Source organism: Charadrius vociferus, unplaced genomic scaffold (assembly GCF_000708025.1).
Source record: "Charadrius vociferus isolate BGI_N301 unplaced genomic scaffold, ASM70802v2 scaffold45, whole genome shotgun sequence".
Taxonomy (NCBI): domain Eukaryota; kingdom Metazoa; phylum Chordata; class Aves; order Charadriiformes; family Charadriidae; genus Charadrius; species Charadrius vociferus.
In genome coordinates this window covers 1,367,645-1,382,793 of record NW_009648712.1, presented here as the reverse complement: position 1 = coordinate 1,382,793, position 15,149 = coordinate 1,367,645, and the positions used below count along the sequence as shown (strand labels likewise).

The 15,149-nt window shown below is 38.9% G+C and overlaps 1 protein-coding gene across 1 annotated transcript in view; it reads left to right on the top strand.

Moving 5' to 3' along the window:
• ROCK1 (Rho-associated, coiled-coil containing protein kinase 1) overlaps positions 1–14,113 on the top strand; it is a 93,686-nt gene extending 79,573 nt beyond the window's left edge. Inside the window, exons 29-33 of the mRNA XM_009886626.1 lie at positions 4,145–4,233; positions 5,653–5,731; positions 5,851–6,112; positions 6,852–7,059; positions 12,590–14,113. Of these exons, the coding sequence (XP_009884928.1) occupies positions 4,145–4,233; positions 5,653–5,731; positions 5,851–6,112; positions 6,852–7,059; positions 12,590–12,593 (642 nt within the window). The 3' untranslated portion in view covers positions 12,594–14,113. The remainder of the gene's footprint in view (positions 1–4,144; positions 4,234–5,652; positions 5,732–5,850; positions 6,113–6,851; positions 7,060–12,589) is intronic.
• The last annotated feature ends 1,036 nt before the right edge of the window (positions 14,114–15,149 follow it).

The window sequence follows — 15,149 nt, the reverse complement described above, 5'->3', positions numbered from 1 at the left end:
CTGCTGAAAGAAACTTCTCAAATGCTTCTGTTTACGTTCACATTCTACAAGTGTTAGAAGTGGTTCCTACAAAATTTAAAGGAGAAGGATTTAATTCATGTCAAAGAAGCACTGAAGTGTTTGTATTGGGCCTTTAGCTGCTGAACTCCTTTGAAGTACTCTGTTTTTCAGTTGGCTAACGTGACCCTCTTTATACAATCAAAGTATTTTGAGTTCGAGAAATGCCTATTTTTACATCGGTATCAGACCTTCTTGGTGATGTGTCTGTAAGTTAAAACCGGCACTTACTCATTCTAGCTTGCAGAGAGTGATTATTAACGCTCTGCCCTATTTCAGCTAATGGCTACTCTGAGCATTCTCCCTGACCCTCCGATGAGAGGCAACGTGAGCAATATTGCAAATATGTGCCATATTGCAAATGCTTGCTTACCGCAGTGTGGGACCTGGGGTTTGCTACAGGTACCTCAAATGCTTTTCAGTTGGTTTCTGTTCTATTTGCATTTCACTTTGTCTCCCTATTAGCAGAACTGCAGGAAATTACAGGGCAAGGTCAAGAATGTTCCTGGTGTGCCATATTTGAGTCAAACACCAATAGTGTTTGAATGTTCTTCAGGTGTCTTATGAAACACACCTATTTGTAAATCTATTCTACAATTTATTCTGCTTGATAGTTAAGGCTGCTTGACTCCTGTTGTTCCAGAATTAATTCTCCAGGTTGCTGTCAGACTTTTGGCAGTGTCCATGAACAGAAGTGACTTCCTAGGCACAAGTCATGTAGCTTTACTGTGCTGTGGATTATCTAAAATACTGCATCATTTTCCTGCCAGAATACCTCCAGCAGCCTTTTCTGGTTGTCTTCTAGAAATGGAGATTAGTCTTGCATCCTCTGATGGTTAAAATTTTAAACTTCTGATAAATGCAGCTTCTCCAGTGAAAGACTGTATCTGAGCTTCTTTAGGCATGCCCATTACAGGCATACTTGGCTCCTTCAAAATATTTTAGGCAGTTACTCCATTCATACTTTCCTAGTTTGAATTATAGTTCTTACATTTTCAAGGAGTTTGAGCTACAGATGGATGCCTCTGTCATAAAATGAGTCACGCTGATAAGGTTTCTTAAACTAGCTGAGGTTCAAACCAGTGAGACAGTAGTGAGGGGCTGTGTTGGTTTACATGTGTATCCTTTTGGCTGAACTGTAGTGCATCTGAAACAAACTGGCTTGTAGTCGGCCTCTTCAGGTGCTTCTGTTCCAAATTCTCCTGCGCTTTCTGTTTTGGGGTTGGTCAGAGGTATGCAATCTCAAACACAGGCATGCCCAGATTAACTCAAATTAAAAGGAAAGCAGAATTACATTAGCAGTGCAATTGGATTGATGCCTGAGCTGTTATAACTTGAGCTGCTGCATTGAGGGAGGTCATCCTCCCCCTCTGCCCTCGTGAGGCTGCATCTGGAGTACTGTGTCCCGTTCTGGGCTCCCCAATTCAAGAAAGACAGGGAACTGCTGGAGAGAGTCCAGTGGAGGGCTACGAAGATGATCAAGGGAACGGAGCAGCTCTCTTATGAGGAAAGGCTGAGACTCCCGGGTATGTTTAGCCTGGAGAAGAGAAGACCGAGAGGGGATCTCATCAATGCTTATAAATATCTAAAGGGCAGGTGTCAAGACGACCGGGACAGACTCTTTTCAGTGGTGTCCAGCAACAGGACAAGGGGCAATGGGCACAAACTGGGACACAGGCAGTTCCATCTGAACACAGGGAAAAAATTCTTTACTTTGAGGGTGGCAGAGCACTGGCACAGGCTGCCCAGAGAGGTTGTGGAGTCTCCTTCTCTGGAGGTATTCAAACCTGGATGTGTTCCTCTGCAAGCTGCTGTAGGTGAACCTGCTTTCGCAGCGAGTTGGACTAGATGATCTCTGAAGGTCCCTTCCAACCCCTACCATTCTGTGATTCTGTGATTTCTGACTTAAGTATCAGTAGCACTGACTCTGAGTCATTTAGCTTAAGTTAGAAAGGGGTGAGTGTGGAAAACTCATTTTAGAAGAAACAGTTGGGTTATACCTCAAGCTAACACTAAAATAGGTTAGCTGTATTTTTGTCTGGAACTTCATTTCATCACAAATGGAGATGATAAAAATATCCTTCAAAAACCACTGTAGAACAGAACTACTGTCAGAAGATTTTTTTTTTTTGTATGTTCACAACAGGATATTGAGGCTGTTGTAGGTAACTTTCCTTTTGTGAGGTTAAATTGTTCTTTCACCGATACTTGTATACAGTGTGATAACTGAATTCCATTGCAGTCAGAATTTGCATTTGCATTTGTTACAGTAGTCATCTTAAGGCCTTGCTTTTGTCTGTGAAAGGCAGAGGTGCATACTTCAAAGGCAAAAAAGGCATTAGCTTTCTGTTGAAGCAGATCAAAGGAATTCAAGCACAGACTCTTTCTTCAGTGGGAAAAATCACAAGAGGCTCACACCGTTACAACTTGGTACCTATTAAAGTTGATCCAGCTTTCTATTAAGGAATCCTGACGGAGGGGCTGAACACCTTTTAGTCAGGGGATAAAATACTTTGTGGCTTTTTTAGGTGCATTTCAGTAATTGAGGTGTACAACTGTAGCATGCAGCTTGTGCAACATGTTTTTAAAACACTGTTCTATAAACTTGCTAAGGGAACTTTCATATTCAGGTTTCGAGGTCAGATTTAAAGTCCTGTATAATGAGGAGGTTCAGCCTCCTCTTGTAGGAGGAGTAAACTCCATTTACTTAAATCTTCCTCGTTCAGAAACCCATTCAATTACCTACCGGTAATTGGATTTCAAGATTAACTGTTCATATATTCATTCTCTTGCTTTTCTGTCCTTTCCCCTACTTCTAGGTCATATTATACCTGAATCTGGAGCTAAATATGAACAGATCAGTCAGTCTACCTCTTTTTAATCCTCTTTAGTAACTCATACGTTTTAATACATTGTTTCTAAAACATTTGAAACTGCAGGGGAGGGAACTGCCACTGCTGTCACTGAGCTTACGCTTAGGGACAGTTTTTGCAAAGACATTGGATTGGGAAGTGCCTAGTTTAGAGGTGTTTGATCTTAATTGGCCTGTGGGTCATGAAATTTTTTTTCTGAGCAGCTTGCTTTGTTTTTCCTGTCATAAGAACAAATGTTTATAATTGTGTGTGATTGTGTGCCGCGCTGGAAGGGCATCTGTATACTTTAGTTTGAGGACAGCATCCTTGGGCTTTTTGGGGTGGATGGGCAGACACTGCAGGCATACTCAACATTCGGGAATTCTCTTGGAAATGGGGCCTGCAGTCCAGTCCTGCTCTAAAACTCACAGTGCCTTCCCAGTAGCTCTTGCTTATTCCCCAGAATCCCATGCACTTTGGAGCACTCCACTTTTTCGTGGCATGGGAAAGGTATAATGTAATAATATGCAGATTTTGAGCAAGAACTTTTAAAACACTCGGGGAAGAAACTAATCAACACATTACCAAATGTTTCTGTTCTTTAACATCTTTACCACTGTGGAAAAAACTGTGTGGTTTGACCTTTAAAGTGACACGTAGCAAAAGAATGTCCATTTCTTTTCTCCACTTTTGCATTACTGTCTCAGTGTATTCCTAGATTTGGAATGCGTGTTAGACATCTGTTTCTGCCGATTCATTTTGGTTCTTTATTTTACCAGTCCATTAAATTGAAAGTGTAGGAAATAATTAGCTGGAGCTGTGAGAATCTCTGTAAGCCTGCCAGTAGTTCGGTGCGACGTACCAGTGAGTGCAGTGAGTAACATGCCAGTAGCAACTGAAATGTGGGAATTTGTGTACAGATAGACTTCCAGAGTCATCACAAGCATTTTAGGGTGCTCCAGTGACAATACACAGTCACTGCAGCTTGTAGCATTGCACAGCTGTCAGTAGTATAGCTGCCTGAATGATGATCTAAATATTTCCTGATATTTTGGGGGGGGTTGGACTAGATGATCTCCAGAGGTCCCTTCCAACCCTGACCATTCTGTGATTCTGTAATTAGTTTAAAACCTTTAATTTAGTCAGGTTTTTTTATATGCATATGGGAGTACAATAGGATAAATGTTGCTTTTTAAAATGTGATTTTAACTTGGTTTTACCCTTTCTTTTCCTAGTATGTTGTGGTGAGCAGTAAAAAGATACTGTTCTACAATGACGAAAAGGACAAGGACCAGTCTAATCCATCCATGGTACTAGATATAGAGTAAGTAAAGTTACTGTTAGTTTTGGATACAAATTGGCAAAAGAGCATTGTGTCTGAGATAACTGATAACAAATCTAGAAGCTTGGAATGAAGATTCCGTAAATAATTTTTAATTTCCCATACTAGTTGGAAAATGTCTGTTTATCTGTATTTCAGGGTGCTGTTAACAGAAGATACTACTTTTTCTTTGTCCTACTATTGCTAAAAGTTAGAGAAAAAGTTAAATACACAATAGTGTGGCACTGTCTGTAGTCACTGGTCTGAATTTACAGAAATGAAGAGCCTTGTCTCATGACAGAGAAGGGTCAGAGACAGTGGAACCTACATATTATGCTACCTTTTTTTATGATTCAATTAATGACTTTTTTTTTCCAGTTGCTTCAACAGCTGCTTTCTAAAGCAGGGCACGATAGTTGAGGGATAGATGGGGAACTGGCTGTCTTATTTTAGGTCTCATCCCCTTGCTTCATACCTTTTTCCTGCTGTCTGAGAATGGATCAGTGTTGATCAAGCCCAAAGCATTTCTATCTTTTCCAGGTGGTTTCTGTTTAGACTGACAAAATAAATTAATTGTGATCCCTTTATGTTGGTTATACACGAGGAAAATTGTGTCAAATATTACTGAAGCCCATCGCTGAAACATGACTGAGTGTGATGTTTGAACAGCTGATTGAAATTATGGGACCTTGTAGAGTAGTAATTGAAAAAAGATTTTAAAATTCATGAATAGTCTATCAGTGACTAACAAATACAGTGGTCTGGAAGGAATCTCAAACTCAGGAAGTGCTTAAGCTGCCAATTGCTCGTAACTAGGAAAAAAGTTATTTTCTCTTTGAGCTGTTTCTTATTCTCTTCTCATAAACATCTGTTACGGCAACTGTTGAAAACAGGATGTTGGGATAGGTGGACTTACAGTCTTGACCCAGTATAAGATGATGTTTGTTCCAATTCTGATAGCATTTTCAACAGCTGGTGCCCCAGATTGCCTTTTGTGATGTTCTGGCATTGATTGTTTATCAACTGATAACATGATTTAGTAAAAAAGTTAGCAAGTAGTACTATACTTCATGTGGTTACTTCTATCCAGGATTATCAATAAGCTTTTCTAGCAATAGTTAGACTTCCCAGTGTTCTGAAGAAGCATTTGAAATCTTTTTTCACAGGTCAATTTGCCATGATGGATCTTGAATCCATTGTAGGGTAACCCTCTTTCCACGCTATGAAATGTTTTGGTCTTACTTGGGTGGACAAAATCTGTATGGTTTATGAATTAATTCCTAAAATTGCACTGCAGCCTCAAAGTATATCATATTGCTTGCATAAACAAGATTTATAATAACTTCAAAGCATTTTAATAACTTTTTTAAAAAACATACATAGCCGTTAAGAATTTCCTGATTTATATTTTTTCTAATCTAGTAAACTGTTCCATGTCCGGCCCGTAACTCAAGGAGATGTATATAGAGCTGAAACTGAAGAAATTCCTAAAATATTCCAGGTAAAAAGAAGTGTATTCTCAATTCTATTTAACTCTCTTGGAAAAGTTTGGTGGCTTCTTTGAAAAGTACATAAAAATACATGGTGATTCAACAATAACACAGCAGTATTCTTTTTCAGATTCTCTATGCTAATGAGGGGGAGTGCAGGAAGGATTTGGAGGTAGAACCAGTACAGCCGGCAGAGAAGACAAATTTTCTAAATCACAAAGGCCATGAATTTATTCCAACGTTATACCACTTCCCAGCCAACTGTGAGGCCTGTGCCAAACCTCTCTGGCATGTCTTTAAACCCCCTGCTGCCCTAGAATGTCGAAGATGCCATGTGAAGTGCCATAGAGACCACCTGGATAAAAAGGAGGAATTAATTGCACCATGCAAAGGTACACTCATGGGTTTTTTTTTGCATTCTGTGTTCTCTGTGTGTTTAGCCAAACCTGTTAAACTATCGAAGGCAAATAAAAGCACTTTAGTTTAAAAGTTTTCTATGCTTTAGTTTTACAATTTTAGATGTGAAAGGTGCTGTTAAAATACTAAGCTGTTAACACTGCTTATGAAGAGGCAGCTGTGACAAGCCTCTGTAGGGAGGCCTTTGGTGGTGTAACTGATGTGGCTCTGCTGAGGGTCCTGAGAGCACAAGGGTCCCTAGAGGTTTGTGCCCAAGTATTGGGCAGCTCTGTGGTTCCCAGACCGTTCTCTCTCTCAGACATGGGCCGCATTAGGGACAGTGCAGTGACTGCACGTCCAAGCTGTGCTAAGACCTTGAAGAATGGTTCTTCAGCCACTGCACAGATTAGAGTAAAGGTTTCCTCTCTGTGCTACTGGGAAGTGGATTATTTGGGGTATGTACTCTGGAATTCAGCCACACAACTTTCCAGCCTATTAAGGCTGCAATTAGTGTAAGTTTTCTCATTTGTTGTATATTAGTGTTAGAATCAAGAATGCAGAGCGACAAATATTGAAAGAAACTATTCATAGTTTCCCCTGCTGTTTGTTGTCTTCCAAAAATACATCATTCCAATATAAGTAGGTATATAGGTGCTATTGTTCTTTCCAGTGGCATACCTGGTATGGCATGATTCTTATTTTGATAACAAGTCATCTTCCTCCTTTTACTTACAGTGAGTTACGATGTAACTTCAGCAAGAGATATGTTGTTATTGGCATCCTGTCAAGATGAACAGAAGAAGTGGGTGACTCATTTAGTAAAGAAGATCCCTAAGACACCGCCATCTACTTTTGTTCGTGCTTCTCCTAGAACTATGTCTACAAGATCGTCAGCAAATCAGTCATTCCGAAAAGTTGTTAAAAATACTTCTGGAAAAACTAGGTGAGAAACTACAAAAGCTACAGATCTTTTTAACTAAGAAAATGTATGTTTATAAATCTTATTTAATATGAAATTGTGAAATAATTCCATAGTTATGACTGTTGAACTTCTGATCTAAATCTTTGCTCAAATGCTGAAGGAAGGAACAGACAGAATTCTCCTGCTATTGTGGTAAATTTATCAGTTGTTCAGATTTGGAAGGGTACTGTAGAGATGGCAGTGCCTGGCCTGCCAATGCACGTGAGGGAGCTGGTTGCATTTTTTCCTGTTTAAAGGCAAGACTCAGTAGATTTATCAGCAATGGCATTTAATTGCAAGAATGATCTGCATAGTCAGTCATGGATTGACTCATTGAGCTTGCGTAAGCTAGAAGTCTTCTGCACGTGGGGGTGAAATGAGAAACTTGCAGATTCTCAGTCTGTTGTTATGCCATGTCTTTGGTGTGAGGCAGCTTAAGTATTAATTCCATTCTTTCTGCCTGCTTGCTTATTCCTTGTCTTCTCCTATCCCAGCAGTTGTTTTTGTAAGCTGTTTGTGACCCTGTTCATTAACCAGGGCCAGATTTAAAATACACTTTTTTAATGCAAGGTTACTGTAAGCTGATTTTTAACCTCTATGAGCTTCCTCATACAGTATGTGTGTTCCTTTCCCCCAAAATAACTGATTGTGTCAAAGGATTCCTTACATGAATTTAAGGGGCTAAAGGAATCAGTGCTACCAAAATAAATTTCCTGCAAAGACTCCCTGCATAAAGCGCAATAAAAGCAAACTTTTGCATGTAACGAGACACTGGGTATATCATGAAACGTCCTCCTGCAGAGGAGAGTAGGGAAAAAATCTGAAAGATACAAAGGGTGTTGATTTTCCTGTCCCCATAATCAACACTGAAGGAGAAGTGATCATAGTTTTGAGATGCTAATTTATTCAGTGAGGACCCTCAAGATAATCTCATCCACAAAAATTACTTTAGGCCTGTAATACAAAGCTGTCCATACAAACAACCAGGCAGTTGCGTGTTGCACGGCATGTATTGTGTTAGATCAGTGCAACAGCATGAGGAGGATGTAAAAAGAAATCTGTGACCAGCAGTGAAGAACATGTAGCTGTACTAGAGTATTTTGGGGAGAAGCCATATTCACAAACACTGAACAAAGTCTCAGTTTGCCAGTTATAGTTCAAATGGTGGGAACATAATTGAATCATGATGCAATTTTACATTTTTCAATACTGGTGCTTAAGCAAGCTGAAGTTGTGAAACGCAGAAACACTTGTGATTTGTGGGGAGATTTCCTCAGAAGTGGGCAGTTTTTCCTTACAGTCTTCACTGTAAAAATCTGTTGAAAACAAAGGTGAGTACAGTGGAGAAGCACACAGTGATAAGAAGAATGCCTGTAAAATCAGAGTTTGCTTACTAAATAGTAGCATCTGCAGTCTTGTACCGAATAAAGACAAATTGGTAATTGCTGATTTCAGGGGGTTTCGATCATGTTTGCTATATACTTATGTGGTGTGTACTTGGTACAATAGAATCTTGTTTAACTGTTTGTCTTGTCTACGAAATGTCCATTTCTCCCAACTTCCAAAAGCTTTTATAAAGCTTCAGTGTTTCCAAACTTATTTTTCCTTCAGTCCTCAATTTTCCAAGATTTACTGAAAAATGTTAGACCACTCCATAGGCGTTAGTCAGATCTTTTAAGACTTTTGGACATAAATTACACCTGCTGATTTCAAAATATGCATAATTAATAGCTGTTGTTTAACACCATCTTTATTTACAGGGGTAATGTTGCAAAATATGAAACGCTTTTGTGTATCGTGTGTTACATTTATTTGAACAGTAATCAGGATTCTAGAAACTAGTTACTGAAGAGCAGATCTTTTAAACAGGCAGATAACCATAACAGAAGTGTTTAGAACTGGTTAAGAGCTCCGTTACTGATTAATAAAATTTTTCAGTGAGTCTTGGACCACTAAGATTGAAAGAAAAAGCATATCATGTTGATGATTAAAAGGATTAGGTGGAATGATTTTGATACTGAATGGTCATCCCACCATAAATTCTGGAAAAAAAAACCCACCAGAACTGATACTGTAAAATACATTAATACAACTTTAAAAGAGTTTTTAAAATGTGACACTGAAATAATGCTAGTCAACACTGCTTACTGAAAAAGATGTCAAATTAACTGAGAATCTTTTGATGAGGTAGCATTCTTGGACAGTAAAAAAAAAAACAAACAACAAAACAACCAACTCCCCCAACACCAACCAACCAGTCAGTGGGATTGAAATGAATTATTTTAATACACCATTTACATGCATCTTTAAACTGTATTAATTAGAATAATCTAAAACAACACTTGGAAGATCATAGTCCTGATTGTACATTTTAGAAATCATCCTCTGTTATTGATACTTCCCTCCCCCCAGCATGACCATGTGATTTCTCAGGTTTTTCATTTCAAGATCTTAACTTTTTCCAGGCATTTTAGAGCTAATTGGAAAAGCACAGAAGCTTTCATCCATATTCTTATGGGACCAAATCCATTTTCTTTAATCAATTCATTGATTCTTTTTCACCCCGTCTTAATAGAAATGCTGGTTTGGAGTTGCCTTTAGCAAGAACAATTTTGCAGCTAATCTCTTATAGAATGAACAGATTTGAAACATATTTGAAACTTTACAATAGCTCTTAAAGGAATGGGTCTGTTTGGGGGAGATTAAGACAATTTCTGTTATTAATCCTATTGGCATTTGTCATGTGAGAGTGTTAGAGAATCATAGAAATATGTGAGTAGTGAATGCAAACTTTTTTAAAAAATGAGAAACTCCATCTTTAAAGCTCTTCTTTAAAGATCCTAGAGATACAATGAGCCTAATATCTCACCAGCAGCAGAAGGAGGAGAGCTGCACATTCCTGCGCTTTATCTTGCGTCAGCTCACGCTTCACAGATTACCGCAGTAAACTGATCTATTTTCCAGCAGAGAATTAATCCAGGAATGTGTTCACTAAGGAAAAGCCAAAAAACCCAAAGCATAACAACAAAAAAAACCCCCAACTCTAACCCCACAAAAGAAAAGTATGTCGTTTTCTGTTGGGTTAAGAGGTTGCAGTGGTTCATGGAAGGGTCTGGAAAGCACCGGATCTCTCTCAAAAATGGAAGGAAAAAGGGTGAAGATGGTCTTCTTGCGCTGGTGAAGTATCAGGTTGGATCAACTGTTCAGAATACTGTAGCCTTACATTTTCTCCATCTCCTCTAGTGTATGGCCTCTGTTCACACCTTTCTCCGTCACCCAATGGGATCTTCCAGCTTCTTGGGAAGAAATAAAGCTCTTAAGTTTTCTGGCAATTGAGAAGTGAATACCCATGTGGTATCTTACCTCTTATCTCTTAAACTTCTTGAATTTTTCTAACAGACTGTGGTGCGAGTCAAGCAGTTAATATTTATATTACTCTTCTAGACTGAGTGCAAATCCATCAGTGAGTTTGACGACATAACTTATATTTGACCTTAGAAATCTTGCTTCTTGATGATGTTAAATAGTGCCATAGCTTCTTAGAATGTATAATTAATTTACAGCAAAATCTGTTTTAACGCTGCATATTGTAGGCACTGAGTATGGCGGAAGACGCATATTGAGCGTAAGCAATTTAGAGAGGCACAGCACTTGACCAGCAAGAGTGCTAGGTATGTGTGCTGCGGGCCTGTCGTGCTGCATGGGGACATGTCAGGAGGCAGGTGGGGAGCCCCCGCACCTCGCTGATGCTTGAGGAGCTGCTTGGGCGGCTTTGTGGCGCGCTCTGTCCTCATCAGACAGCTTCCACTGGGTTGACTGGAATGTAGTGGTGCTTGTGTGGCATCTGCAGAGCAATGCGAGCGAACAAGAAAAAGATTCAGAGTTACACTGAGCAAATAAACATTAGAAAAAGGTCAGATAGAAACTTCTCTTTCAAGCTGTTTTACTGCGGACGTTTTTGTGACTTTCTCAGATGAACGTGATGCTAGTTGTGTTGATGAACTAGACAATCACTGCTGTGATGTAGTATGGCCAGCCTGTGGCCTGATATCACTACATATCCCATCCTGAATGTTTAGAAAGAAGAGGCATTGGATTTATTTTAGCAAAACTTACTTCTGGTGTACGAGATGTTTAAATTTAGATTATTAAATACATTTACAATGGATCTTTTATACTGAACACTTAACTGATGATTGCACAGTAGCTGAGCTAATCCAACAGCCTGTTGCTACTTAAGGGGGAGGACTTTCCTTCTCTCTCTTCCTTCTCTGCTCTTCTGTCATTGGATCCTGGGTAAGTGCTTGAAATGATCCATTTTGGACCCTTCCATGAAGGTCCACAATTCAGTTTCCTGCTGTCAAAAAAATGTAGACTTACTTTGCTGAGCTAGCGAGTGGAATCAGCCCACTGAGAAGTGTGGTGATTGCCAAATCTGAGTACAGGTAAGTAGGAGGGTGCTCCCCTGGGGTCAGGAGGGTGCTGAGGTGGAGGAACAGCGAGCCCTTTTCCTTTCAGGAGGCCACGAGTTGTTAGATTGGCTTCTCTGAACTCGACACTGAACCCTGCGGTTCTCATCCTGACCTCTTTACCTAGACATCGGAGTAAGAGAAGCAGTGATGATTTTTGAGATACACGTGTGTAGCTTTTACTAAGTATCTGAAAATTGTTCTCTTGTCAGACAGTATAGCAGAATTTGATCTCGGTGATGGCGTCCTACCATGTAAGCAGGCATTAACTATTTTGTCGAATGGATACAGGCTTTAACACATGCTTTAAGACATTTTTAGTACGTTTCATTTAGGGTCTGATCCACCTTTCTTTGCAGTTGGTAGGCAGCACTTCATTGACTTCATGGAGAGGTGTATCAGACCCATTAAAAGGAGCTTCACGTATAAGTTCATCTGAAGTTCCATTCCTCATTTTAATAACTTGTCACTAGTAAATATGAATCAGAACTTCATGATGAACTTGCTAGCATTCGCAGTACTGCTTCTACATCTGAAATTACACTTCATAGTTTACAGTATGCTAATTATACACATTGTATCAGCACAGTTGAGGTGTTTTGTTTTAATGTATTTGGACTTGGGCACCTGATCAAGTTTATGCATGCTTAAAAACAAACAAAACTCCCATGCATCAGATGAGCTCTGGCAACTGCATGTGCGTGCTCTTAGCCCTATAGAGAGTCTTTTCTTGTCCTGCAAGTGAAAGAGGGTCACCTTGCGTTTGCCATGAATACACCCGTGATTGTTTACTCTTAATCGTTTACTTGTAAAGCTGCAGTAATATTATCATCTGTCTGATCTCTGTGTTCATTTATGTTGTTTGAAATTAAGAACCGTGTGTGGAAGATTGTATAGGTATGATCTTAGTATTGTACCACGTCAATTGAAAAAATATTTTGTTAAAGGATTTTCTTCACTGAAGCTCTTGGCAAACATGCACTAGTGCTATGAAGCAAATTTTTATATTTGTTATTAATTGTCTGTTTTCTTCTTTGTTCCAGCTAACCACACGTACAGTGCTTAATGGAATCTCATGGGATGCGGTCTGAGAAACAGGGCTTTTTTTAACCACACAGAGCAGTGCAGACGGGCTGTTGTTCCTTTCAACATAACTCACAGGCTTCAGGGTTAAGATTGCTATTACTGTCTCCTCCTTGCTTTGGCACAGAAGCACGCTGAGGGTGTTTAATTGCGGGTTTGCCTCAAGGTAGATTAGATTAATTATTACTATGTAATGCAAGTTAAAGCAAATAAAGCTTAGCTAGGTGTATAAAAAAAGGTGCTGCCTTTTTGGATTTAAAAAAAAAAAAGCCTGTCAATCACGATGAAATGCAGCCAACTTTCTTCGTATCAGTGAAAGAAAAGGACTGTTTACCCTGTGAAGGGGATATTTATGTCAAGATGAGCATATGAAACGGAGTAGAGGAGGAAGGTTTCTCAATGAGAAGGACTGCAATTGCTTTCAAGACTCCAAGTTGTGCTCTTGAAGACTGCAGAACTAGCTTAAAAATGAAGCCTTATCACTTGAACTTCAGTGCCTTCACTGCAGAGTTCTTAACAGCCTTAATGCTAACTACCCACTATGGAATGGATCAAAGTGTTAAATATTTTGCATTATGCTTTACAAAATACCGATTCAGCAGGTTTGTAAAGGGGGGAAAACAAGTAATTGCCTTTAATCTATGCATTTTTGCCAAGCCATACTGAATTATTTTACTACTAGAGGCATTAGAAACTAACAGTAAAAAGAACCACCAAGTTTGGAAGCATATTTTGGGGTACATAATTTCTATAACTGTATAGTGTATTGCCTTACAATTTTAAGTGATAACATACATTAAGTTAACAAACATTTAAGAAATATATGCACTGTTTGAAATGTAAATTATTCTTAGAACACTTTTACTGGGTTTTACATTGTCCTTTTAGTGCCTTAATTTGAGATAATTGTATTATTGCCATGTCAATAAGTGTAGAAATCTAAAACTAAACAAAGGAAACCTCTAAAAAACTGTTGCATATCAGTGGTTTTTACTGAATTTTAATTGGTTGAAGTATTGTAGATGCTAGATGCATATTCTAAATTAAGTACAATCTTTGAATGCAAATTCCTCTTACAAAGAAAGACTGATTCTGTTTCATAAGCCAAGAGATGCGTAGGCAATGCAAAAAAAAAAAAAAAGCATATAACATAAAAGCTCCGGGTAATTCAGGAATTTCAGTAAATGCTGTCAGACTCTTGCTTTGTAGCAGGAATACATTCATGGTATGGGCAGTATGGTTTTATTTTATTTTATTTCTTAACCAAATACCTCCTCAGTAATTTATAATGGCTTTGCAGTTGTGTATTAAATAAGAAGCACTGGAAAACTGATTCGTCCTTAGGACGATTTGCATGTTTCAAGTGGTATTGAAAGCCGCACTGATGGATATGTAATAATAAACATATCTGTTATTAATATGGTAATGACTCTGTGCTCATTTAATGAGAAATAAAGTAATTTATGGAAAGACCCTTTTGAAAATGACTGGCATGGTGTTTTCTCCTGACGGCAGCTTATACGTCTTTCTAAGCATTATGACAGTGCAACAGCTTCTATCTAGCACAGGGTGCATTTGCAACGTAACACCTGGGGGACTCTGAAACATTTTTTTACTATTCTACATGAATAAGTAAATACCATATTAAATATTTTTTTTCTCATTCCCTTATTTTCACGCCTTGCTGTAGTAGCCTAATTCATACGTATTATTCAGCCACCACCCTGAGCTTGCCTTGTGATTGCTTCATCTTTCATCATGCAGGTTTGGAGCTGCAGAAATCCCACTTATTTGGCGGGGTCGGGGGGAACCCTGTTCAAAAGATGAAAAACTGTGGGGTGGGTTTTGTTGGTGGAGTTTTTGGGGTGGGCTTGCCATGAAGTTAGGTGTCCATAAATCTCCCTGGGTAATCCTCCAAGGCCTGCAGAACAATGGAGTAAGTAAGGACAAATTGCATGTGAATGACTTTATATCCTTAGAAGGTCACAGAGCTGGGAAGTATAGATAAATAGAAGTAGGTGATGTGGTAATTTCAGGAAGTTCCTCTCTGGTGAGCTCGCTGTAGCAAAAGTGTCAGCAATTTTCAAAGCTGAGGCTGGAGCACACTAAATACTACCTTTCAGATCGCCAGTCACGTTGACTGTTAGCTTGCAAAGCAATACAAGGGATAATTATGACCTGCTTTAAATCTCCTATCACATACCCTTAGGGGAAATAATATAGTAAGATGATTAAACGTATCTTACTTAAATACGTAGTTATAGGAAATTTAGAGTAATAGAAAAGGCCTATGGTCAGGTCATTCTCCAGATCCAGATTAGGTTTTGGATTGCTTTTCTGCTTCTCTTTATGTGTAACTGGCTACATCTACAGGCTCAGAAACTCTTGCTTGAATAATTTCTTAATCAAAAAAAGTCATATCTTGTAGTTCCATATTTTATAAATCTGAAAAATAGCATAAAACCTGTTATGAATAGATAATGACTAGTGGGAAGAGGGAAGGATTGTGGAAAAAAATGG